At 41.7% G+C, this 27,240-nt stretch overlaps 1 protein-coding gene across 1 annotated transcript in view; it reads right to left on the bottom strand.

Annotated features, from left to right (window-relative positions):
• Positions 1–2,930: 2,930 nt before the first annotated feature.
• The window catches only part of RXFP2 (relaxin family peptide receptor 2), a 38,973-nt gene continuing 14,663 nt past the window's right edge, over positions 2,931–27,240 (bottom strand). Inside the window, 11 exon segments of the mRNA XM_089777720.1 lie at positions 2,931–3,014; positions 7,820–7,860; positions 7,863–8,015; positions 16,588–16,668; positions 16,671–16,976; positions 20,474–20,512; positions 21,526–21,581; positions 21,583–21,710; positions 22,396–22,471; positions 24,040–24,114; positions 26,499–26,569. Coding sequence (XP_089633846.1) covers positions 2,931–3,014; positions 7,820–7,860; positions 7,863–8,015; positions 16,588–16,668; positions 16,671–16,976; positions 20,474–20,512; positions 21,526–21,581; positions 21,583–21,710; positions 22,396–22,471; positions 24,040–24,114; positions 26,499–26,569 — 1,110 coding nt within the window.

The raw sequence follows: 27,240 nt of genomic DNA, 5'->3' as shown, positions 1-27,240 counted from the left end.
TGAGTGAAAGTGGCTGAATTTTAATGAGAGAAGACATCAGTTTTCCTTTCCAGATACTGATCTCCATTCATACAATCAGCCAGTCTAGTCAGAATATAATCAATCTTATCCATGAAGTAGGTAGATATTCTTCAGAATACGAAAAAGCTGTCGCCCCCCTCCCCCACACATATACACACAGATTCACAAAGGCTGGTAGCTACCTAGAAGAGTTATATTGATCAACATTTCACAGATACAATGGTGAAAACAATAACTTTTTTGTAGCTTGCATCACAATCACAATATAGGACCTTAATAATTCTCCTAAATTGCAATTAATAGGACTATGATTGTGATTTCTACCATTAGTGTTCCAACTTCTGCCCATATGTTTAATCAGTCATAGGTAATTTTTATACCATAGTATTTTGCCAGTAAAATTTGTCCCTGAAGCTAGCCATTAGCTTTTTTCTAGCTAATTAAATTTCTGTGACTACATAGCTAATTTTTTTAAATTGACAGTACAAAGGCAGCTACCCTTTCAATTCTCCACAGCATTTTCATTTAAAAAATAAACACATTCAAAAATTCTAAGGAGCATTTTATTAGGAAACTAGCCATTAACTTTATCTTATTTCTCTTTTCAGTTAAAAACTAGGACATAGTCATGGAAACATATAAGCAAACACAGTCACAAAGAAAAAGCCACACCTGTTATTTTAATCATACACAGTATCCATACATTAAGAACAAACATAAGATCAGATTAAATCTCTCTAATTTCCACAATTACATTCCTTTGTCACATCTCGGCAATACAGTGAGACATGATCACCACACTCTACAATCACACTGTTTTTTGATTGGTTGTAGCACCTGGGTTGTGAGGCATCTCACTCCTCAACCTGCCCTTAGTCTGTCTGCAGATCAGCTCCCTGAAACACCCAGCTACTGGCAACACAACTAATAGGGACTCACCAGTTGCAGAGTCCTCCAAATGTCCCTCTGGAGTGGCTCAGCTCCTGTTCCCTTGAATACTCACAGCATAGTAAGGCTACGTCTACATTGCAGAGTATTTTGGGTTACTGAAAGTATCCCAAAATAACTATTCTGCATCTTTTGAGCAATCCTGTTATTTTGAAATATAATGGGCTCGCTATTCTGACATCCCTGTAAACCTTGGTTCCATGAGGGTTAAAGAATGTTTCAGAATAGGGCTCTATTTTGAAATTTGGCACTGTGTAGACAGTGCCAAATTTCAAAATAAGCTATTTTGAAATAAGCTATTTTGAAATTAACTTGAAATAAGGTAGCTCAAATTGAATAGCTTATTTCGAGCTCTGGGTGCAGTGTAGACACACCCTTAGGGTATGACAACACTTATTTTGTGCAGTGCTGGAACCAATGATGGAGATTCCACAACCTCTCTAGGCAATTTATTCCAGAGCTTAACTACCCTGACAGGATGTTTTCTTCTCTTGCTGCAGTCTAAGCCCATTGTGTCTTGTCTTACCTTGAGAGGTAAAGAACATATTTTTTTCTCTATCCTCCTTATAACAACCTTTTATGTACTTAAAAACTGTTACCATGTCCCCTCTCACTCTTCTCATTTCCAGACCAAACAAATCAGGCCTGCATTAGTCACAGGAACAGTCACACTCCAACTCTTCTTGTAAAAGCCTCCTGACAATAACTTACCTCAGACCCATGAGGTCCAGCACTGCCTCAGAGGTCTGACAATGACAGACAAACATTTTAGAGCTCAGAGTAATGTCCTCATCATGCAAGGTTTTGCTATCCTTTCTTCAGAGATCAACAACTCAAGTACTGATGGTCAATACCACAATGTAAGCAGAATCTGAATGACAGCTAGCTGGGGAGGGGGAAAGACTTCCTGTCTATCGTTCTTACCTGCTCTACCTATTCCTCTTCCCTTTCTACTTTTATTTCTCCCCCCCCCACACTCCCATTAGCACAAATCCTAAATCCACACCCTCCATCTCCTCATCATCTCTGGTGACTTTTGCTTCAACCCTGTCCCTTCCTCCATCCATATCCTCGTCACTTCCCACACTCATCTTTTTACTTACTATAAAGATTATAGCTATTCATGACTTCTTCAGATCTTGCCCCATTCTGGCTCTCACAAGGTGTGCCTACACATGGATAAAAGCCTGGTGGCATAGCCACAATTGGCCCAAGTCAGCTGACTCTGGTTCACAGGATTTGGGCTGTGGGGCTAATGCTGCTGTGTAGATAGGGAGCTCAGTCTGGTGTTTGAGTTGTGGGTCTACACTACAGCGTTTTTGCACAAGAAGCTTTTTGCAGAAGAGATCTTCTGCAAAAACTTCTTGCGCAAAAGCATGTCCACACCTCAAAAGCACAAGCTAGAGAGCATCCACACTGCATGGATGCTCTTGCACAAGAAAGTTCTGATTGCCATTCACAGAATGGCCATCGAACACCTGTGCTTTTTCTGATAGGCTCTTTTTGTGCAAGAAACCCCTGTTGAGCACCCACACATGCCTTTTTGCGCAAGAACTCTTGTGCAAAAAGGAGTTATTCCTTGTTAAAAGAGGTATACCTACACTGCAAAAAGCCCTCTGTTCTGCTGTTTTACTGTAAATTTTCTTGCACAAAAATGCGCTTGAAGTATGGATGCTCCGTGGGTTTTTGCGCAAAAACCCTGTAGTGTAGACATAGCCTCACAGTTACAAAACTGGATCAGATGTAGGGTGGGTTCAGGTTTCACCTCTCCCATTCTTGCTGCTTCAAAGTCCTCCCACTTCCTCTTTCCCACTCTTTTCTCTCTTTTGAACAGAACTTCATCTGACCCCTTTTCTCATTCCCTCTCCATGTTATTGTCATCTACCATTTACCCAACTTTTCCCATCAACCTTCTCTCTCTCCTCTCTGTCTCCTATACTCATTCTTGGAAACTTCAATTTTCATGCTGATTGTCCATCTGCTTCATGTTTCTTCACCTTTGGGTCTTTCTTTGATCTGAAACCCTCGTTTAACTGTTCCACATTCTGGAAGGGCCAGTCACATAATTTTATTGTATCTCTATCTTCTCTGCATCCCTCTCTCTGGATATGTCTAGACTGTATCCGTCTGTCAGCAGAGGGATGCAGATTAGGCAGGTCGACATTGCAAATGAGGCAGGGATTTAAATATCCGGTGCCCGATTTGTATAAAAATGGCCACCGCGTTTTGCCAAATCAGCACTTTGTTGGCAAAAAGCGGCAGTCTAGAGGGGGACCTGTTGAGAAAGAAAGCCTTTTTCAACAGATCCCTTATGCATCTTGCAAGGAGGTTTATAGGATCTGTCGAAAAAGGCTTTCTTTCTCGACAGATCCCCCTTTAGACTGCCGCTTTTTGCCAACAAAGTGCTGAGTTGGCAAAACATGGTAGCCATTTTTATGCAAATTAGGCATGGGATATTTAAATCCCTGCCTCATTTGCAATGTTGACCTGCCTAATCTGCACCCCTCTGCCAACAGAGGGATGCAGTCTAGACATACCCTTTCTCTCCTGTTGAATTCCTGTTCAGCATCACTAGTCACCCCCTGACACCCACCTTTTCACATGGACTTCCTATTATCTGATGTCCATATAATCAGGAAGGTTGAAAAAAAAATAATTTGAAGAACATCTAGCCAAAGTCACAAAAAGTAATAGCAGAAAAAAAAATCAAGTGTGTCAGAAAAGGAAAGTCTGCTAAACAACCAGTGGAGCTACTGGACAATCAAGATGCTCAAGGATGATAAGGACATTGTGCAGAAACCAAATGAATTCTTTGCATTAGTCTTCATGGCTGAGGATATGAGGGAGATTTCCAAACTTGAGCCATTCTTTTTAGGTGACAAATCTGAGGAACTTTCCCAGATTGAGGTGCTATTAGAAGAGGTTTTGGAACAAATTCATAAACTAAACAGTAATAAAGCACCTGAGCAGATGGCATTCATCCAAGTGTTCAGATGGAACTCAAATGTGAAATTGAAGAACTAATAACTGTAGTCTGTAGCCTACATGTAAATCAGCTTCTGTACCAAATGACTGGAGAATAGCTAATGTGACACCAATTTTTAAAAAGAGTTCCAGAGTTGATCCTGACAATTACAGGACAGTAAATCTGACTTCAGTACCAGGCAAAATGGTTGAAACTATAATAAAGAAAACAGTTGCTAGACACATAGACACATTTGTTGAGGAAGAGTTAGCATGTTTTTTGTAAAAGGAAATCATGCCTCACCAATCTACTAGAGTTCTTTGAAAGGGAGTCAAAAAACATATGGACAAGGTGGATCTAGTGGATATTATTTAGATTTTCAGAAAGCCTTTGATAAGGTCTCTCACCAAAGACTCTTAAAAGCATGCTTATTTGCACTTAATCCTTGATCAGACAGTATTGCAGTGCTCCTATTGATTTATACTTAACATTGCCTGAAGTGAAATAGTTAAATTGCCCCGATGTGGCTTCTGAAAACCCCAGATAGCAAAGAGACCACAGACTATCATGTCAGTCAATATTGCCTCATTGTTTCCTTAAACTCCTCCATCTGTCTGCCTGTATCCTGCTGTTGGCTCTTTTTCTTATCCTTAGCCTGAAGGCAGGAGCCATCTTTTTGTTCTATGTTGTATGGCCCCTCACAGAGTGGGGTCTTGTTTTATGACTAGGGCTAAGTGGTGCTCTGATAATACAAATAGATTCTAAATAATAGTTAAAAAGGGAACAGAACTGGGTTAGTACAGATAAGGAGACAGATTTTTGTGTGCTAGAGCTACCCAAACTTCATGTTTTAAAAAATTGCCCAGGGAGCTTCATTTCTTATAAACAGCATAGTCTGTGAATACAGCTCAGAAGTGTGGGCAGAAAATGCAGTCAGACTACATTGACACTGCTGAAAATCATTTAAACCCCTTCACAACATGCAAGGAGGAGTCTCTTTCCAGCTGAGAAGTGTCTAAACTAGCTGGTAGCAACAATATTGGAAAGTGCTGTTGAGAAAAGATTTGTAATGATTGACCAGGCAGAATAACAAGGAAGAGCAAAGGGAAATGGCCAGAAGATAATTTTAGGTACTCCCTCCCCCCCTCCCCCCCCACTTTAGATGATTTTCTCCATTTTTTTTCTTTATTTAAGTTTCAGAGTATTTTATAAACTAGCATTTTAAACCTTTTACTCATTTTTACACAGTAAGCAGAGAACACCTAAATAAGTAACATGGCTGATGTAACATAGCTAAATTTATGACATCACTAATCAAAATGAAATGAAGAAATGGACACACATAACAATGCTTTTTAAAATTATTTTGTTCTGACGGGTGCTTTGAATTCCATAAATGTGCTTCCATTCTTAGCCACTGCCCTATCTGCCTGGATGGCTTAAACCAGTATGACCTAGTGGACTGAGAACTGAACTTACTGCTTTCAAGGATAACTTTTTCATTTTATTCTTGTTTAATCCTTATTCTATGGCTTACAAAATAAGTTTCATTTTACTTTTAGATCCTGCTTTATTAAAATAATTAAAAACAACGCTCTCATGTCCTGTGCAATTTACTCTAATTTATCTGCTAAAAGAAATTCATCACTGCATAGAGAGCAAACCCAAATCTCATGTTACTTAAGTAACACAGGACTTAAGTAGAATATATGTGGCATGTGGGAAGTGTGCTGACACTCTGCCCAGCAATCTATCTGACCCAGGGTGAGAAGAGGAGGCAAGACCCACACCATGCAACATACTGTGCAACCTCACTGAGGCGAAGTATTTTTGGAGCCTCCTTCATCAGTATCAATTCAATATTAAAGAGACAATAATTGGGAATTACTGCAAGTTGAACCTCTCTAGTCCAGTACTCTCTCTCTGGTCCAGCAACTTCTGTAGTCCAGCATTATTTTAGTTAGCAGGATGATCACTTATCATGGCCAAGTTTCCCATGTCCCGTAAATTTTGTTTACATCTACCAGTCCTGGCTTTCAGTGTTCTGTGCTGTTATTTAGCTCAAATTTACCCCTAAATGTCTCCTAAGAGCCCAACAAGCAGTGGAAGTGCTGGTAATGCCACTAGACAATATTTGACCTCCCGTGGTTCAGCAAATTCTGGTTCGGCAGCGGTCAGGTCCCGAGGGTACTGGACTAGAGACGTTTAACTTGCAGTATAATTGCCAAAAAACACTTTAGAAATGCTTTAAAGATTAGAGGGAAAACATGGACACCACTTGCCAAATTTTAAAAAAAGGTAGCTTCTGGGTTAGTTGACATTTACAGTAACTTGAGACAAGAGGTGCTAGCTATATGAGCAGTGACACTAGATTTTTGCCTGCTAGGCTCTGTTTCAGAGCAATACTGTACTAACACAAATGGCTTTTGCAGTATTTCTGGGGGAGTGCTCTGAAGTAGAAACTTGAAAGGACATACTGTCATCTGGTGTTACCTTTGGAAGTAGCCAATGGCAAACCTAGCCTTAGGTAGTGATAGAAATGTAGCCGTGTTAGTCTGGTGTAGTTGAAACAAAAAACAGGACTATGTAGCACTTTAAAGACTAACAAGATGGTTTATTAGGTGATGAGCTTTTGTGGGCCAGACCCATTTCCTCAGATCAAATAGTGGAAGAAAATTGGCATGACCACATATTCCAAAGGATTTGGTCATGCCAATTTTCTTCCACTATTTGATCTGAGGAAGTGGGTCTGGCCTACGAAAGCTCATCACCTAATAAACCATCTAGTTAGACTTTAAAGTGCTACATAGTCCTGTTTTTTGTTTCAGCTAGCCTTAGGTCGTTATTGGCTAATTGTAGTGGCTGCCTTTTTAAATTCAGGTTCCAGCCTCTCATTACCTTCTGATCTTGACCTACCTAATCTTGACCTACAGAGTCAGTGAAAAGTCACAGCTGCACTGCCACTTTGGACTAGTTCTGCTTCCAGTTTTCCAGATGACAATAGGATTACTGCATGACCTCACACCTTATAATACTGTCCAGAAATTTCAGGGCATAAAGTTTAATACCTAGCCGAATTCACTGCTTCCCCCTCTCCCCCTCCCCGCACATACACACACTTAGTGTCTATAAGGACAAGCTAATTTAGTCTCTGTCATTCCATCAGGAATTATGGCTTCATGGGGAATGGGATGAATAATGAAAATGCCTCATTATTTTCTGTCTCAACACAGTGTGCTAGCACTGAAGCCTTTACATGAAACTGAAATGATAAAAGCTACAGCTGTCATTTATCTTACAGGAAGATGAATACAAAGATGGTGAAGACATTTCAAAATGAAACTCAAAAAAATTAACATAACTAATTCTGGTAGTTCCAATTCCCATGTTCTTGCAGAGACACCATCATTTGTAAATTAACTTAATTACTCTGCCCCCAAAAATTGAAAGCTTAGGGATCTGTCAGTGTTTCCTCCTTAGAGATCAGATTGACTGAAAAAAGACTCTTGGCATATTTATATTTTCTAAGGGGGCAAACAACTGGACTTATTTTATGTATTGTGAGATTTTGTAGCCATCAAAGTACAAGAGCTTTATCTCTGTTTAAATCAGGGGAGGGTCCTTAAGTGAATTTCGAGAGGGGGATGCCTGAGTTTGAATCTAAATTCTGAACACAATGAAGTCAAATGTTTTGGCAAATATTTAAAGCTTGAGAGCATAACCCCTATGTCATTCTTCAGACAAAACTTCCCCCAAAGTCAATGAGAGTTTGCCTGAAGGAGCGCTGCGCAAGCACCGCAGGGTTCAGATCAATATAAATATTTGAAACTTTAATCAAAGAAGAAATAAGAAAGATCACGTACTGAAACAGCAAGCTGGATTTACTTGGAATTTCTGGATTTTTATAACAAATACATGAATCCACCAGAGTCAGTGAATTCTATAAAAAATTGATTGGCAACAGCAACATCCATGTGAATGTTGCTTCTTATTTCTGATGTTTCAAGAGAATGTTTTTGAAGAGAGCAAAACATACTGACATATGAAAACACCTTTATGATGAATGCTAGTAGGTTCACACCTGTTGGGAAAACAGAAGATTCAAAACCAGCAAATCCTATAAAAAGGATATTTTCCTATCTTATTTATCTCCCATCATTTTTATATTCTTTCTTCCTTTCTAGCTTTATTATAAATATTAATAATCACAAATAGCTCTTTATTGTTAGAAATATGTCCTATTTCTAGGTTCTGCTGCTCTAAGCCTTCTTACATAGATGTACTCCGCTTTGTTACGGTGTGAAATGGAGGATTCTTGTAACTTACTATAGAAAGAAACAGATAGGTTCACAATTCCCCAGAGGTCTGAGTCCCTGCCTAGATATGTTCCAGTAAAGCTGGAACACAAAGTATCTGCAGGCATCTAGCATATTGAAGAAATAATGGCATATTTATTGTAGAAGGGTCAAACCCAGCTGCTAACTACACTGGCCCCAGAAGAGCTACTTCAGCTCTGTTCAAAAAGCCACCACAAATTACTGCAAGAGGAATGTTCACAAAGCAGGATGTGAAAATTGTTTTCTAAAACCCAGAGTACATCAGCTTCATATTTGTGTTGCAGAAATGAATTTTTAGCAATAGGCCAAATTTTGCTCTCAGAAAAGGAAGCTGCTCTGATTTTACAGCAGTGCAATCAAAAGCAGAATTCTGCTCCATTTGACCTTAACAAACAGTGCTATAATACAGTTTGGTGAGAAGTTGGAACCATGAGTAAAGAAGCAGTCATAACTGGTGTCTAGACATTTTATCTCTGCATCTCCCTTCTCCTCCCCTCGGGCTTACATTTACTCAGTCAATATGGGGACAATTGAAATCTCCCATTTTTATTGGGTTTTCTGTTTAGCCTAATTTCCCTGACATTTTCGCAGTCACTACCCTCATCAGGTGGCCAGTAGTATATTCCTACTGCTATACTCTTATTATGGAAGCATGGAATTTCTATTCATAGAGATTCTATGGTACTATTTGATTTAACATTTTTACTATATTTCACTCTATATTTTCTTTCACATATAGTGCCACTCCCACACCAGTGCAACCTATTCAGTTATTCCTGTATATTTTGTATCCTGCTCTTTCTGAGTCCTATTGAGAATCATTGTTCCATCAACTTCCTGTAATGCCTGTTATATCAATATCCTCATTTAATACCAGTCCTGGCTCTAAAACCTTTCTGTGACCTTTTACATTTTACATGTCAGCAATCTGGTTCCATTTTGGCTTAGGTGGAGTGCATCCTTCCTGTATAGAGACCTCCTTTCCTAAAAGGTTCCTTAGTTCCTAATAAACTGAAATCTCTTCCAGAATATGATCTGAGGAAGTGGATCTGGCCCACGAAAGCTCATCACCTATTAAACCATCTCATTAGTCTTTAAAGCGCTACATAGTTTTTCCTTTTGTTTTTGGGGAACTGAAAGCATTTTACATAATGCTACCAAGAGAGGTCCTGCATTTTAATCCCTTATCTTGCAGTCTAAATTTGGCCTCTAGTATCATAGAATCATAGAGCTGGAAGAGACTTCAGATGGTCATCAAGTCCAGTCCTCTGCCCAAAGCAGGACCAATTCCAACTAAATCAACCTAGCTAGGGCTTTGTCAAGCCAAGACTTAAAAACCTCTAGGGATGGAGATTCCACCACCTCCCTAAGTGACCCATTCCAGTGCTTCACCACCCTCCTAGTGAAATAGTTTTTCCTAATATCTAACCTAGACCTCCCCCACTGTAGCTTGAGCCCATTGCTCCTTTTTCTGCCATCTCTCACTACTGTGAACAGCCTTTCTGCATCCTCTTTGGAACCTCCCTTCAGGAAGTTGAAGGCTGCTATCAAATCCCCCCTCACTCTTCTCTTCTTCAGACTAAACAAACCCAAATCTCTCAGCCTCTCCTCTTAGGTCATGCGCTCCAGCCCCCTAATCATTTTGGTCACCCTCTGCTGGATGCTCTCCAATGTGTCTGCATCCTTTCTATAGTGGGGGGCCCAGAACTGGATGCAATACTCCAGATGTGGCCTCACCAGAGCCGAATAAAGGGGAATAATCACGTCTCTAGATCTGCTGGTAATGCTCCTCCTAATGCAACCTAATATGCCATTAGCCTTCTTGGCTACAACGGCACACTGTTGACTCATATCCAGTTTCTCATCCACTGTAATCCCGAGGTCCTTTTCTGCAGAACTGCTACTTAGCCAGTTGGTCCCCAGCCTCTAACAATGCTTGGGATTCTTCCGTCTCAAGTTCAGGACTCTACACTTGTCCCTGTTGAACCTCATCAGATTTCTTTTGGCCCAATCCTCTAATCTGTCCAGGTCACTCTGGACCCTATCCCTGCCCTCCAGCATATCTACCTCTCCCCTAGCTTAGTGTCATCCGCAAACCTACTGAGAGCGCCATCCATCCCCATCCAGGTCATTAATAAAGATGTTGAACAAAACTGGCCTTAGAACCGATCCTTGGGGCACTCCGCTAGAAACTGACCGCCAACCTGACATTGATCACTACCCATTGGGCCCAACAGTCTAGCCAGCTTTCTGTTCATCTTACAGTCCATTTATCCAATCCATACTCCCTTAACTTGCTGGCAAGAATATTGACGGAGACTGTATCAAAAGCTTTGCTAAACTCTGACTTTCCCATGTCCACAGAGCCAGTTACCTCAGCATAGAAGCTAATCAGGTTGGTCAGGCATGACTTGCCCTTGGTGAATCCATTCTAACTATTCCTGATCACTTTCCTCTCTTCAAGTGCTTCAAAATAGATTCCTTCAGGATCCCCTCCATTACTTTTCCCCACCATGCTCTATGTCATTGGCGCCTAATGTACCACAATCACTATCTGCTCCCCAGTATTGCATATAAGTAAGTCTTAATGTCTTGAGAGATCTGCAACCTTTGCACCTGGCAGACAATCTGCCACACAGTTCTTCCAGTCATCACATATCCAACTATCTATATTTCTAATAAACAAATCCCCCATTATTATTACTTGCCTTTTCTTAATAACATGGGGCCCCTCCTTCAGATAGGTATCCTCAGTTTTCTTCTACAAGAGGATCTTTGTCCATATTCTCTTTACAGTCCAGAAGTAAGAGTTGCATCCATATCAGCTGGCATAACAGGATACTAATTCTTGCAATATTTTCTTGTCTATGTTTATGTGCAGCTCTGCTCCCTCCATGCTGTTTTCTTCGATCAAATAGCACATGGCCCTAGGGAAGGAAGTTGGATTTCTGTAACCACAGCCTATATTGATAACATATACATAAATTTGTTACTACAGGCAGTCCCCGGGTTACGTACAAGATAGGGACTGTAGGTTTGTTCTTAAGTTGAATCTGTATGTAAGTTGGAACTGGCGTCCAGATTCAGCCGCTGCTGAAACTGATCAGTTTCAACAGCAGCTGAATCTGGATGCCAGTTCTGACTTACATACAGATTCAACTTAAGAACCCCAGGCATCCCCAAGTCAGCTGCTGCTGAAACTGATCAGCAGCTGATTCCAGGAAGCCCGGGGCAGGAGCTTCCTGTAGTCAGCCACTGGTCAGTTTCAGCAGCGGCTGACTTGGGGACGCCTCGGGCAGAGCAGCTGGGGTGCTGCTGGGTTGGTCCAATAGCGCCGCCGCTCCTCGGCGCTACTGGACCAACCCAGCAGCACCCCAGCTGCTCTGCCCCAGGTGTCCTGATTCAGCCGCTGCTGAAACTGATCAGCAGCGGCTGAATCAGGACTCCTGGGACAGAGCAGCTGGGGTGCTGCCGGGTTGGTCCAGTAGCGCCAAGGAGCGGTGCTGCAGGACCAACCGGCAGCGCCCCACCTGCTCTACCACAGGCCCGGGGCTTTGCTCCACATCTCCCTGGTCTGCTGGGGGGGGGAGAGGGAGGCCACTAGCTGCGCCCCCCCCCCCCAGCAGACCAGGGACACGGGGAGCAAAGCCTCAGAGGCGCGGGACCCCTCCACCTCCCGGCTTTGCTCCAGGTGTCCCTGGTCTGCTGGAGACGGTCCCCAGAAGACCAGAGGCACTGGGAGCAAAGCCGCAGCGGCGGCGGAGTCCCGCGCCTCCCAGGCTTTGCCAGAGCAAAGCCTCAGAGGCGCGGGACCCCTCCGCCTCCCAGGCTTTGCTCCAGGTGTCCCTGGTCTGCTGGAGACAGTCCCCAGCAGACCAGGGGCACCCGGAGCAGCTTTTCTCGCCCCGGAGGTCGAGGTGGCGGGACCGCTGCGCTCTGGGCAGTCCCGCTGCCTGCGAGCTCCGGGGCAAGAAAGCCCCATTTGTAAGTGCGGATCTGACGTAAGTCGGATCCACGTAACTCAGGGACTGCCTGTATATAAGTCAGGGCTAGTCAACACGTGGCCTGTTGGTTTGTGGCCCATGGTGCAGTTTGGGTTTACGTGGGGCTCAACACACGGTCCACAGGTGGGATCCTTTGAACATGACCTCCGCTGGGAACACACTCCACAATAGCCAGGCATCTCCCAGGTGGGGTGAGCACTGAAAGACACAAGTGGATGGGCTGGCTGGAACAGATGGGTACAGGAGGTCGGCGTTTCTAGCCTGCAGGGAGGAGGTGCCGGGAGTGCCGGGGCATTTGGGAAATGCTGGCTGCTTAGCCTTGTGGGCAGAGTCTGAGAGGTGCTGATTGGGTCACACTGGCCATGTTTGGGTCCAGCACCGCAGCTTAAGGCTTAATCTTTGTATTCATGCCCGTCAGTGTGGAAGAAACTATTTGCATATATATTTGCATGTATATGCAACCAAACTTAAATTGTGGCCCTCGGCATATGCTGTGAATATCGTTGTGGCCACTGAGGCTTCCAAACTTGAGTAGCCCTGATATAAGTCATAGGATGGAACAATGGCTTTTTAAATAGAGATTCAATAAAAGTGCAGAAATAGTTGTGTATGAGAAGAGTCTTACACATGAAGCAATTGAGCAGAATAAACAAGGTCTTATTAATGTATTAGTAATAAATTTATATTATGAGATTTTAATGTAAGTAAAATATTTATAAGAAATCGTCTTTCACAATTTTTTTTTTGGTAATCTCCTATTAGGCACTGAAAACAATATTTACTCCTCCTTGGATTTTTCAATACTTTAAAAAGGGATAAGGGGAACAATTGAAAATAAATCCAAACAGTGAATATGAATGGGTAACTTAAACTTGTGTCAGCAACCTCTGAATTTTTACTTTTAATGATCCCTCCAACTGTGAATGCAGCAAAAATAAAAGCATATCTAAAAGAGGGCCTATTTCTGGTCAAGCAAGTAGTCCTTATTCCAAAGAATAGTCACACTTAATTCAATGGGATTATCAGTGTGAGTATAGACTGTTCACCTAACACTTGTTTGAATCGGTATAGATTGCAGGTCTGAGTCTCTAGTGAGTCCCAAGTAAAAGTGATTAAGGCTTTGATGCAACAACATATTTAAATATGCCCATTGCTCATGCACTTAAAGTGATTATATACAAACTAGTGGGCTACTTATGTGACTTACTACTGTGACATGCAGCCGTATGGCCCCTCAATATGCCAACTTTATGGCTGACCTTGAACATTTCCTCAGCTCTCGCCCCCTAACAACCTTACTCTACTTATGCTACATTGATGACATCTTCATCATATGGACCCACGGGAAAGAGACCCTTGAAGAATTTCACAGGGATTTCAACAACTTCCATCCCACCATCAACCTCAGCCTGGACCAGTCCACATGAGAGATCCACTTCCTTGATATTACAATACAATTAAATGATGGACACATTTCCACCACTTTATACTGGAAACCTACCAACTGCTTCACTTACCTTCTTGCCCGTAGCTTCCAACTAAGATACATTTCTCAATCTATTGTTTACAGCCAAGCCCTAAAATACAACTGGATGCTCCAATCCCACAGACAGAGACAAACACCTACAGCTTCCATATAGAGCATTCTTAAAACTGAAATACCCAACTGGAGAAGTGAAAAAAAAGATCAACAGAGACAAAAGAGTACCCAGACATGAACTACTTCAAGACAGGTCAAGAAAAGAAAACAACAGAATACCACTTGTCATCACCTACAGTCCACAACTTAAACCCCTCACAATCTACAACCTATTCTGGAAAATGACCCCTCACTCTTACAGGTCTTGGGTAACAGGCCAAACCTCACCTACAGACAACCCCCTAACTTCAAACAAATTCTTTCCAGTAACCACACAACATACCTCTAGCATAATCATCCAGGAACCCACCTCTGCAATCTGTCACGGTTCCAACTTTGTCCACACATCTATACAAGTGATATAATCACAGCACCTAACCACATAAACCACCACATCAGAGGCTCATTTAACTGCACATCCACTAATGTGATCTATGCCATCAAATACCAGCAATGCCCTTCTTCCATGTGTATTGGCCTAACTGGACAGTCCCTACAGGAAAGAATTAATGGACACAAATGAGATACTGGAGAAGGCAACACACAGAAGCCTGTTGGGGAACATTTTAATTTGCCTGGGCACTCCTTAATAGTTCTCAAAATCACCGTACTGTTTCAGGACAATTCCACAAGCCAACTCCACAGGGAAACCTTAGAAGTTAACTTTATTTACAGGTTTGATTCCTCTCACAAAGGTATGAATAAAGACATTGGCTGGATGGCCCACTACATTCCATATCCTAATGATATAAAAATCCAAACAATGGGTACTTAAGAACAATTTGCAGCTTCTCTATCAGTTTCATGTGACATAGACACGCTAATTGACTATTTCTTCCCCCCACACCTTTCTCGTTCATTTTCCTTCTCTCTTCCACACCACCATCCCTCATTTATTTAGAAACTGGACCTTTAGTAACTCACCATTCTTCTGAAGAAATGGGTTGTGCCCACAAAAGCTCATGGTACCATCTACATGTTTTGTTGGTCTTTAAGATACTGCAAGACTACTTGTTGTTTTTTAAGTTTTTCCAGTTACAGACTAACTCGGCTACCCCTTGAAGCTATATGACTGATGTTATACAGTGCTTTAGAGTCTTGCTGACCTGGGACCTAGAACAAAAAACAAAGCTTAACCCTCCATTTGCCTGAGTTTCCATTGAAACTTCCTTGGAAGTGATCAAGATCTTGAAAAAAGGTGATTCTCAGTTCCAGGAAAACTGCCTCAAACCAACATCTTTAAACTGAAAAGTTTAGTTATAGCAAGAACACGGAAGGGAGCTCTCTTCCCTCACTAGCAACTGCTGTGTCCTTTTGTATTTACAGCTCATAAAATTTGCAGTGAACATGGAAATGCAATATTTCCCAAAACAGAGCCGAGCAAAATGTTTTTCAGCAGGGTAACTCAATATCATAGAATCATAGAATACTAGGACTGGAAAGGACCTCGAGAGGTCATTGAGGCCAGTCCCCTGCCCTCATGGCAGGACCAAATATAGAAGATTTCCACCATTCATATACTGGTTCTTCTTTAATAAAAATAAAAAAGAGGTGAGGCTTTCTTTGCAAGCTCATACTTGCCGGGCAGCATTGCCTGCAGTTTTGCTTTTTAAACTGAAAAGGGGATTGATACACAAGTTTGACATAATCTCTGGAAAGTTTATTGCTCTCACACTTGCGCCTCTGAGGAGGGAGTGTGATACTGGACAGACATCGACCCTGTGTTTTTGTTTATTTTTTTGCCTGTTTTGCTAAAAGAAAGCCTTGTAACAGCGAAGCCAAGAGACAAATCTTGGGGATAATTGCTAAATATAAATATTTTGGCAGTGTATGAATATGGCTTAAGAAATGTGGGGCAGAGGGAAGACAGTTTGCCAAGACTCTAAATAATGCTCAGTCTCTGGCATGGTGTATTTCATACTAGAGTTTTTATTTAGTTTTTTTAACGGCTGTTTATTTCCAGTTCATTTTATGGCCTAGCTAGAGAAATGATTCCTCTTATCCTCTCTTCTAATCTTATGTGAGTGCTATTGTCTTCTATTACACAGCACCTAGTTATCTGCTTTTGTAATTTAACAGTTTGATCCAGGATGTTCCCTGGTAAGGACAAGGTTGAATGGTGTTTGGAGAGAGATGATTTTACTAATTTATAAAATGGAAAAGTTTCAAAAGATTTGGAAACATGTTTTGCATCCAAGGCAACTATGCATAGGAAAGGCTGTAGGCATTCACCAGTCAGGGCAGAAAATGTTTTCTGCACTCTATGGAGCAGCAAAACACAATATAAAATGGCCGAGTGGCACAGGAAGATGGCACCCTGGGAAATTAGTGTCCAGACTGACTGCCCTGCTTTCTAGCCCCTAGAATTGGCCATATTTGGATGGATTATCTTATTACTATTAGCCACATCCCTGCTCCTACTTGGTTCCCTCCTCTTGTTTGTTACACTCACTTGTGTCTTGTATAAAATTAGATTCTACACTCTTCACAGAATGGACAATGTCTTCCTATATTTTTAAGTAGCACCCAGCACAACAGAGACCTTTAAGTGCTACCACAATATGAAGCTTAAAGCCGCAGTAAAAATATGTCTAGGGTATGTGAGTAGTTTGGAAATCAGTTGGCAGTGCAAAAAGAGAAGCAAATAAAGGCATGTGAAAATAATAACTTTACCAAGAAAAATCCCTACAGTATACACCTTGCCACCAGTTTCTTCTGTTTGATCGGAATAAATGGGGAAACAAATTCCATTTTTCCATAATAATTTCCAAAAAAGTCATCATCCCAAAATGGGATTATTGCTATTACAAATCCAATAAATCATATGGATAGAGGGCTCATTACTGTCTGATGCTTTTATGGTCAGATATTACTGAAGGGAAAGACAATCACTAAATATTCTTCCAAAGTCAGATATGTCAACAAGACAGAGACCTCTGTAAAAAGCATGGCCAGGAAGCCTATGGTACAACATGGTACAGAATATTTTTTATACTGTCCACAGTACTTAATATCGAAGACTCCAATGGAGAACAAGTACACACCCATCATATGGTCAGCACCTATTTAAAAAGAAATATTCACAATTTATTAAAAATAGTAGTTAATATTAAAAATGTTCTTTTTTGGAATTCGCTATATCCTGGATGACATATGCACTAATGTAATATAACTCAGGCTTTGTGGCATCAGAATGAATTTGATGGGAGTGACTGCCGTCATGCCATGAATACTGGGTTCTGGCATGTGGTAAGTCTATGAACTGTGGGTCACAGAGACCTCTCATTTGCAGATCTCATACAGACAAGGAAATGACTACAAGCCAGTACTATCTGAGCTATGGGAGACTTCTCTTACACTGAAATTAGTATCTAGTGCCCTATCTTTGGTATAGGCTTAAATAGGGCAGCATCATACATGCATTTATAAACTAAAGACAGTACAATTTGACTTTGAGGAAGTTGCTTATAGCAGAATCTACATTTTGCCCTTATTGGTTAAAACCAGGCTCTTAATTTCAATGTTATTGTTAGGCAAAATACGATGCATTCATTTTAAGTAAAATTTTGGCAAATTATAAAACATGGAATTTATAAACTGCAATAAAGTTTACTAGTTGTTGTTGCCAAAACTGAGGCTATGTCTAGACTGCAGACTTCTTTTGGAAGAAGCTTTTCCAGAAGAGATCTTCGGGAAAAACTTCTTCCGAAAGAGAGCGTCCACACAGCAAAAATGCATCGAAAAAGCGATCTGCTTTTTCAAAAGATAGTGTTCACACTAAATGGATGCTTTCTTGCATTTCAGCTGTGATTACTATGGATGGAGTGGCCACCAGGGCACCTGTGCTTTTTCCTCTTTCCTCTTCTTTTGAAAGAACTCCCTCTTCTCCATTCACACATTTTTTTCCAAAAGAGCTCTTTTGGAAAAAGGCTTCTTCCTCGTAGAAAGAGGTTTACCAATGTCAGAGGAACCCCTCTGTTCTTTCAATTTTCTTTCAGAAGAACATGATTGCAGTGTGGACGTAATTGAAGTTTTTTCAGAAAAACAGCTGTTTTTCAAAAAAACCTCTGGGGCTCGTCTACACTGGCCCCTTTTCTGAAAGGGGCATGCTAATTTCACAGGTCGTAATAGGGAAATCCGCAGGGGATTTAAATATCCCCCGCGGCATTTAAATAAAAATGTCCGCCGCTTTTTTTCGGCTTTTAGAAAATCCGGAAAAGAACGTCTACACTGGCCCTGATCCTCCGGAAAAAAGCCCTTTTCCGGAGGATCTCTTATTCCTACTTCGAAGAAGGAATAAGAGATCCTCCGGAAAAGGGCTTTTTTCCGGAGGATCGGGGCCAGTGTAGACGTTCTTTTCCGGCTTTTCTAAAAGCCGGAAAAAAGCGGCAGACATTTTTATTTAAATGCCGCGGGGGATATTTAAATCCCCCGCGGATTTCCCTATTACGACCTGTGAAATTAGCATGCCCCTTTCGGAAAAGGGGCCAGTGTAGACGTAGCCCTGTAGTGTAGACATACCCTGAGAAGACTAAAGAGTATGTCTACCCTTCAGAGTTTTGTTTCTCCTGGCCCCTCTTAAAACTGCAGGCACCCTGGAGAAACCTTGTGGCAGGAAGCCGGCCTGAGAGCAGCACCTCACTGCGCAGCTCTCCCTGCCACAGGCCTTGCCACTCATGGCCCAGCGTCAAGCCCCCCCGCAACCTTCTGGCCCTCACAGGGAGCAACTTCAGGGGTCCCAGGACCCACCCAAGGGGACCAAGAGGTGGGCACCCTCCTGGTTTGGAGCAGAGATCCTGTCCCTCCTCAAACTGTTGGGCGAGGAGGATATCTTGCAGGATATCCGCTCCAAGTGCCACAATATGGAGATCTATTATGAGCACATGGCTGAGTCCCTGGTGGAGCATGGACACCCACCCCAGACCTTAGAACACATCTGGAGTAAGGTCAAAGAGCTCTGTCAGGGATACGTACAAGCCAGAGAGCTCAGCTTGTGCTACTTTGCCTCTACTTTGACAAGCTGCACCAGATCCTGAGGGGTGGGGCAACATCTTCCCCACCTGTCATGGTAGACTCTGGCCTCCAGACCCTCATCGTCGCCTGGCCAGAGGTCACAGCAGAGGAGGAGCAGGAGGACCAGGGCCAGCCAGAAGAGGAGAAGACGGAGACCGTGACCGTGACCGTGACCGTGACCGTGACCCTGTCCCTGGAGCTGGTGTCTGTGAGCCAGGACATCTCCCAGGCCTTGTCGGACACTGGGGAGGGAATCTTCAGGTGAGTGGTCTGAGTTTGTCACACACACAGGGCGGAGGAGGCTGGCGCACAGGGGGCAGGTGTCGCTCAGGCTAGACATCATGCTGCGGTCTGCACACATGGAACCACATGCAGTGTTAGTGTGCAGCATGCAGACACAGCAAGCAACTCCTGAGCACGAGCAGGATCCTACTGCCAGGCTCAGGGGAGACCAGACATGTCCTGCCACGGCGGGGAGGGGTGAAAGGAGGGAGCGCCATCTCAGCACCAGCCACGGTTGGAAGCATGCTAGTCACAAGGGCGCAGGCAAGGCTGGATTAAGACCTTTAGAGGCCCTAAGCACTGAAAAGATTATGGTGCCCCCCCCATAGGTAATTCAAAATAAAAACAATACTATACCGTAAAATCTCTTTTTTTTGGTGCCACTCCCCCCGCCCGGCTTCTGCACATGACCAGAGGCTCCCAGTGCCAATCGTGGCCACGCCTCTCAGCTGGGAGCCTCCAGCCACTCCCCCTGCCCGGCTTCTACTAGCAACTCAAGGTAGTGCCTGCCGATGGGGCGGCCCCTTGGACTCTGGCTGCAGCCAGTGGCTGCACCCCTCCTCCTGCCACCAGCTCCGCTTCTCGCCCCTCTTCCTCCAGGCCCCCCTCCTCCCGTCCAGCCCCGTGGCCCCCGACACTCACCAGCTCTGCTTCCCGGCACCCCTTCCTCTCAGCCCCCCCGTTCCTCCCGGCCAGCCCCGCCGCCCCCCCCCAGCTCTGCTTCCCTCCCTCCCTTGCCCCCAGCTAGCCCCACGGCCCTCGGACCCCCCCCCAGCTCTGCTTCCTGCTCCGCCCCCCTCCTGGCCAGCCCCGTCCCCTCTCTACCGGTCCCCTCCCCCCTTGCTCATGATCAAGTGTGTCCGGTTTTTCGGTGGGGTCTACCTGGTAACCCTAAGTCTAGACATAGCATAAGATAGCATGGCATATCACAAAATTGATGCACTTAATAGCCAGTCTAGCACTGGTTAACCTTTGTGTTTTCTTGGATGTAAAAATAACAGACCAATCAATAAAGTGAAACCATTAAACTGCTTAGATTCTTCTTATACATCTTGAGCATTTATTTGAATTCGTGTTAAAAGCAACTTTCTGCTTACATTTAGAGTATTGTAAAATGGGACCAAAATAGTCAAGTTTACTAATATTTTGAAGTTAATGCATTGCTTTTATTTTTATCTATAACATAAATGGTTGAATACTGAAGTATACATAAATCAACTGTCTGTCAATTAATTTAAAAATAGTACCACTGATAAATTCTTACAACACAACATTTTGATAGCCATGGTGTGTGTCTTATTTTAATGGTTCACAATCCTGCTGGAAAGGCATAACAAGTGGGGTTCCTCAGGGGTCTGTTTTGGGACTGGCTCTGTTCAATATCTTCATCAACAATTTAGATATTGGCATAGAAAATACGCTTATTAAGTTTGCAGATGATACCAAGCTGGGAGGGGTTGCGACTAATCTGGAGGATAGGGTCATAATTCAAAATGACCTGGACAAATTGGAGAAATGGTCTGAGGTAAACAGGATGAAGTTTAATAAAGACAAATGCAAAGTGCTCCACTTAGGAAGGAAAAATCAGTTTCATACATACAGAATGGGAAGCGACTATCTGGGAAGAAGTACGGCAGAAAGGGATCTAGAGGATATAGTGGACCACAAGTTGAATATGAGTCAGCAGTGTGATGCTGTTGCAAAGAAAGCAAACATGATTCTGGGATGCATTAACAGGTGTGTTGTGAGCAAGACACGAGAAGTCATTCTTCTGTTCTAGTCTGCGCTGATTAGGCCTCAGTTGGAGTATTGTGTCCAGTTCTGGGTGCCACATTTCAAGAAAGATGTGGAGAAATTGGAGAGGGTCCAGAGAAGAGCAATTGAGAATGATTAAAGATCTAGAGAACATGACCTATGAGGAAAGGCTGAAGAAATTGGTTTTGTTTAGTTTATAAAAGAGAAGATTGAGGGGGGATATGATAGCAGTTTTCAGGTATCTAAAAGGGTGTCATAAGAAGGAGGGAGAAAACTTGGCCTCTGAGGATAGAACAAGAAGCAATGGGCTTAAACTGCAGCAAGGGAGGGTTAGGTTGGACATTAGGAAAAAGTTCCTAACTGTCAGGGTAGTCAAACACTGAAATAAATTGCCCAGGGAGGTTGTGGAATCTCCATCTCGAGATATTTAAGAGTAGGTTAGATAAATGTGTATCAGGGATGGTCTAGAGAGTATTTGGTCCTGCCATGAGGAAAGGGGACTGAACTCGATGACCTCTCGAGGTCCCTTCCAGTCCTAGTATTCTATGATTCTATGATTTTCAGTTCTGAGAAATACTCTCATTCCAATGAAAAAAAGATTTCCAAAACAGGTAACATGCTAGGACCCAGACAACTACTTTAAGAACTTTAGCCAAGAGGTTCTCAACTGGTGAAATCCCATCTGTTAATGGTGTGCATATTCACACATGGAGTGCATAGAAACAATATTAAACTTTTTGAAATAGCTGAAAGCAAAGAAATGAGCATATAAAATTGATGTTCAAGCACAGGTCAAAGTCACAATTATGTATTAGAAACAGATATACCTAAAAGAATGAAAGAGAGGAAATGTTAACAATAAAAATTATGCCAGTGTGTTTAAATAGGAGGTGTAATGTGAATAGGATTTCACATTGGTCACTGTAACAAGCAGCCATGATATAGCCCTTGATCTGTGGCTGATATCAGACTTTTTTCAGTTCAGCTATATCCCTCTGCAATTCTGCTGCCTTACTTTTGTTCATATGCCAAAGATGCCTCTGTTACTATGTCTTGGCAGAAAAGATTTTGCCAGGACAGTACTTTGCTTTCTGCATTAACAGACTGCTGGTGTGGGGGCTGAGTGCAAGTTGATAATTAATTTTTTAGATGCTCAGCCGATTGGGCCCCATGTATGTTACTGTTTCTGAAAAGTCTCAGTTCTTAGGCCAAAGGGAATGTGGGTTTCTGAAGAAGGCCCATTTCTGCAGAAGGGGTGTGTGTGGAAAAGTTCATTCCCATTCCAATCTACAGTAAAAATAGCAGTAAGTTTAAAACAATTGGCATGTATTTACCAGAAGGAAATATATATGGTCAGTGTGTGAACTGCCAGCTGGAGAAAGCTAGTCCCCAGTTACACCTCTTCTACATAAAAAGGAAGAAAATAGACACTGACAACCATTTCAATTTGTGTAGGTCTCTGAATATCCCAAGTCTCAGACTGGTGATACAGTTATGACCGAGATATCTGTACACAAAGAACAATAATAAGATAACTGCACATAAATCTAGATTAGACTATCGTTGTTTTTAAACTCCCCCTTCCCCGAAAGCTTCCTGCTGCTAGATGTTGATGTGACAACCCTTATGGAATATTTATGCATGATTGTAGCAACCGCCTTGTATTTTTAAAACCCTGGATGATAGCAATTTAACTTCTCTCTCTCTCTAAGGCTGTCTGTACTACAAGAACAATACAATCTGATTTCCACTTTCTTTTCCTGTGCTGTTAGACATTTAAAACCACTTGATAAAACATTTGCAAATGTTCTTTTCGAAACAACCTTATACTGTATGGGGATGAACAACTATAACTTGTTTTGTTCTTGTCATTCAATGAATAATATTTGCTGTGATCTGGCACAATTCCTTTTTAGATGTATACAGGCCTAGTAATAAGAACTCTTAATATTTATATAGGCTAACTTTCAAATGTAGATGCCCAGAATTTGGCCTCTAACTCCATTTTAAGGAAATTAAACAAGTAGCTTGATTTTTCAAAGATGCTGAGTACTTACAACTCCCACTTGAAAATAGCAGGTCTTCACTATCCCTGAAAGATCAGCACATTTATTTGAAATTGACAGCAAAATTTGGCATGAGACACCCAACTTTAGAAACCTCACTGATTAAAATGCCTTGTAAACATCAAACTAATGAATCCTCATCACCACTGTAAGGTAAATATAGTAAATGATTATTATTATAAGTGGACTCTAAGGCCTGGTCTACACTACATGGGTAGGTCGAAGTAAGAGATGCAACTCCAGCTATGTAAATGATGTAGCTGGAAACAATGTATCTTAAATCCCCAGCCACACAGTGGGAGGCTGACAGGAGCAAATGCTCCCATTGGCTTCCCTTACTCCTCATGATGAGCAGAAGTACCAACACTGACAAGGGTGCCTTTTAAGTTCGATCTAGCAGATCTATACTACACCTGCTAAATTAAAGCCCAGAAAATCAGCTGTGGCAGCGCTGACCTTCCGTGTAGTGTAGACATGCCCTAAAGTATTGTTTACACTGCTTCTTTAATGTGTTTCAATTGTCTCACTCAGGGGTGCAAAGAAACAGCCCCTCCCAAGTGCAGCAAGTTGCAGTGCTGTAAAGCGCCAACATAAACAGACTCCCAGGGCTGTTAGTGACTCCCCTCATGGAGGTGCTTTACCTACAGTGCTGGGAGAGCTCTCTCCCAGCATTGGTGCCCTGACCACACTGCCGTGTTAAAGCATTGAACTGCCATTGCTGCCCTTTAAACTTAGCAGTGTAGATGAAGTCTTAGACACAAAGAAGTTAAATGACTTGTGTCAGAGCTGGGAACAGACCTCCAGCATTCCTGTCTCCTAGCAATCTCGCTGAGGCAACTGCCTTTTGGTTCACTAAGACTTGAAAGAAAGAGCACAGCTGAAATTTTCTACAGGAAATTTTTAGTAACGTATTAGCCTTACAAAATTCAATTTTATAAAGTATGTACATTCTTTTGCATAAACTAGGTAATTTATTATATTAAAAGGTAAATATAAAGCAATAGGTTACTCACAATATCTGAAGTTTGTATAATCTAAAAATGCTTCCCTTGATATATTTTGAATGCAATTATGTTGCAGAAATCTTATAGGGATAAGATTTAAAAAACAGAGCAATTATGTTTCATAAACATCTTACAATTGCAGCTGTGTCTTAATCTCTCATTTACCTCTTCTGTCATGTAAATCCACTGGGCTGAATTAATTCCTGGTGTGATATCTCTGAAATCAGTGCAGTTTCACTGGGGAGAAATACGGTTCAATATTGTCCAACCAGAATTAAACTCTTGACAACTTTTCCAGTGTTAGTCTTTGTTTCAGTCTGTTGGGCAGGGGTGGGGAATTTTTTTAGGATTAGGGGCCACTGACCCACAGAAAAATCAGTCAGAGGCCAGGAGCTTCGGGGAGGTGGCAGGAGGGCTGGAGTACCTTGGCTCCCTAATGCTGGGGGAGGCCCTAAGCCTCAGGCTACGTCTAAACTGTAAAGAGATCTTCTGGAAAAACTTCTTCCAAAAGAGAGCGTCCCCACAGCAAAAGTGCTTCAAAAAAGTGAGCTGCTTTTTCGAAAGATAGGGTCCTCATTGATTGGCAACCCTGGGGCCACATCCATTCTCCACCCCTGCAGGGAATGCTGTCTCTCACTGCCTCCGAAAACAAGTTCATCATGGGACATAAAGAGCAGAGCAGAGTGGGGATAAGGCCGATAGAGAGTTCTTTGCCAGGCTTATCTTGTTCTGAGTTTTATCATATAAGGACAATCCGCATTCACACTCACTGATGCACATATAGTAATGTGTGCATCGAGAGGAAAAGAAACCCTACCGCAAATACACTTTATCAAAATAGAAGTTGTTCTAGTGTCATGCTCATTCTTTAAATTATGTGACCTGCTCAAATGATTGTCATTTCTGAAGGCTGCCAGTCTGTTCTGGAGGAAAGGCAGTTTGGGCTGTCATTAGGACCTGCCTAATAACAAACATGTAACAGCAGATCTGAAGGGATATTCTCATATACTGTGTTCTTGGTAGATTTACTAGTATTTACTTTGTCTGCTATATGAATTCCTGATCTCTTAGCTGCCACACTTTTCTCATGTATGGTGCTTTGCATGTACAATTTAGCCCTATCAAAGTTTATCTGTGAGTGACATTTGGTATGAAGCAGTTATCAGCACAGCTGATATTTTGTTGTTGTTGCTAGTAGCTATATTTAGCAGAATCACAGCACATTCTACCAAACTGTATAATTTACACAAGGGTTCCTCTTACTAAATGAACAGCAGATTGGTTTCTATAGTAACATTGATAAAGCCATACTTAATGCTTCGTAAGTTGAATTCCAGTAAAAGGTCATCTGATGTTACCGTTTTTAAAATTTATTTTTATTGGCCTGGGGCCCAAAAGCTCCACAAAGGACCATGGCCCGAAAGAAGACATGAAGGATAACAGTCCCAGCCTCCAGGAGCTTATAATTGTTACATAAGATGATAGGCAATAATATATAAAAATGTACAGCTAGCTAAAAAAGATGTTGCTTCAATTAGGATGTTTGGTAATTTAGCACTTAAAAACAATATATGAAATAATAAAGAGACTTCCCTCTCCTTGTGTGAAGATGACTAAAACAGTAAATTTAATATTTAAAAATATGTTAGCACATTAACCCTATATTCTACTTTCTAACTTTCTGCAAACATCCCATTGTCAGAATTGGCAATTCTAAACAGTCATCCCTGATGTGACAGTTGACCTCAGTGGGGGTTTATCAGCAATGACTTTAGCCCTTGCTGTGTATTGGGAGTAATATATGGCCCTAATTTTATAGCTTACCCCGCAAATCATCATTAAAAGTACAATTCAGCTCTCTACATAGAATAAATTTGATTTCAGCAAAGTGGTAGCTTTATTGGTTCCGTGTATATGAGAAACAAGGAGGCTGAGGTAATATTTTCTATTGGACCAAATTCTCTTGATAAAAGAGATCTGGGGAAGGAGAGTATTAACTAGCCACTGGGCTTTCTTTCTTTAGACCCGAAGAAGAACTCTGTGTACCTCAAAAGCTTGTACCTAACCACCAACAAAGGTTGGTTCAATAAAAGATATTACCTCTCCTTGTCTTGCTAGAATTAATTTGACACTCCTAGCTTAGCTAGTGTTTAGCTTCTTAAAGTTTTACCGTTAAGTAGTATAATTGCTTATTACAGGCTAGTATCTTCTCTGTTTCCATGTCTCTAACTGTTCCTCCATTTAGGAGAACAGAGTGCATATTTTGTGATGCTTACAAATCTACAATGTGTCTATGTGCTTATTGTTGGAAAACACCTACATGATTAAAATCCCAATTCAAAAAATAAGTTATTTGACACTATTAAAACAGTAAACAATGAATTATATAAGTAATTCACTGTTGTTAACATATTCTTGATAATTCAGTAACACTTTGTGTTTAGACTGTCAAGAAGATGCTTATATTTTCTGCACTTCTATATAGCTGCTGAAAACTTCATCTGAAAGAGAGAGGCACTTGCTGTATTTAAGAGACTTATAATAATTGGTCAGGAAATGTTTAAAAATGAGCTCTTAATTAGCCATTGATCACACAATCAGAAACTAGCATTTATAATTAGTGCAAGTGACAAAAGCCTACAATCTGAGCCACAGTTCCTCACAGATGGCATTTGCTTACTCAACTCTCAGGACATTGTTCCAAACATTAGGATCATTAAGAAAAGTATTGCTTATTCTGACGATAAATGCAGGTCCTGGATTAATTTTGCAACTTTCTGATCGTGATTAATTACAGCCTTAGCTTAATTAAACCTATTAGGCATGTTTAGAAAGGGCATTGATAATTATCACAGTTTAGTCCAAGAATGAAAACTACATGCTATGAGATTAACATTATAGCTGCTTCCTGTGACTAATAAAGAAATAAGATATTTATATTGGACCTTCCTACAGACACTTCTGCTATAAGTCTGTATTTCTCCAGTATTTGAAGAATCCCAAAGTGCTCCTTAAACGTAACCAGACATTTGTAGGGTAAAATTCATCTGCTCTTAATAGCACACAACAACACTTCATAACATGTTGTAGAGGAGGTGAATATCACATCTAATGAATAGCACACAGGGAATTTAAATAAAATATTATTACCCCGGAAAGAATTTGGGCAGGGCACTGGAGTTAAACCTTAAGACTCTGAGAAAGTA

The sequence above is a fragment of the Pelodiscus sinensis genome, chromosome 1 (assembly GCF_052426305.1).
Source record: "Pelodiscus sinensis isolate ZL-2025 chromosome 1, ASM5242630v1, whole genome shotgun sequence".
Taxonomy (NCBI): domain Eukaryota; kingdom Metazoa; phylum Chordata; order Testudines; family Trionychidae; genus Pelodiscus; species Pelodiscus sinensis.
Note: the sequence above shows the minus strand (reverse complement) of the source record. Positions and strands in the feature narration are given on the sequence as shown.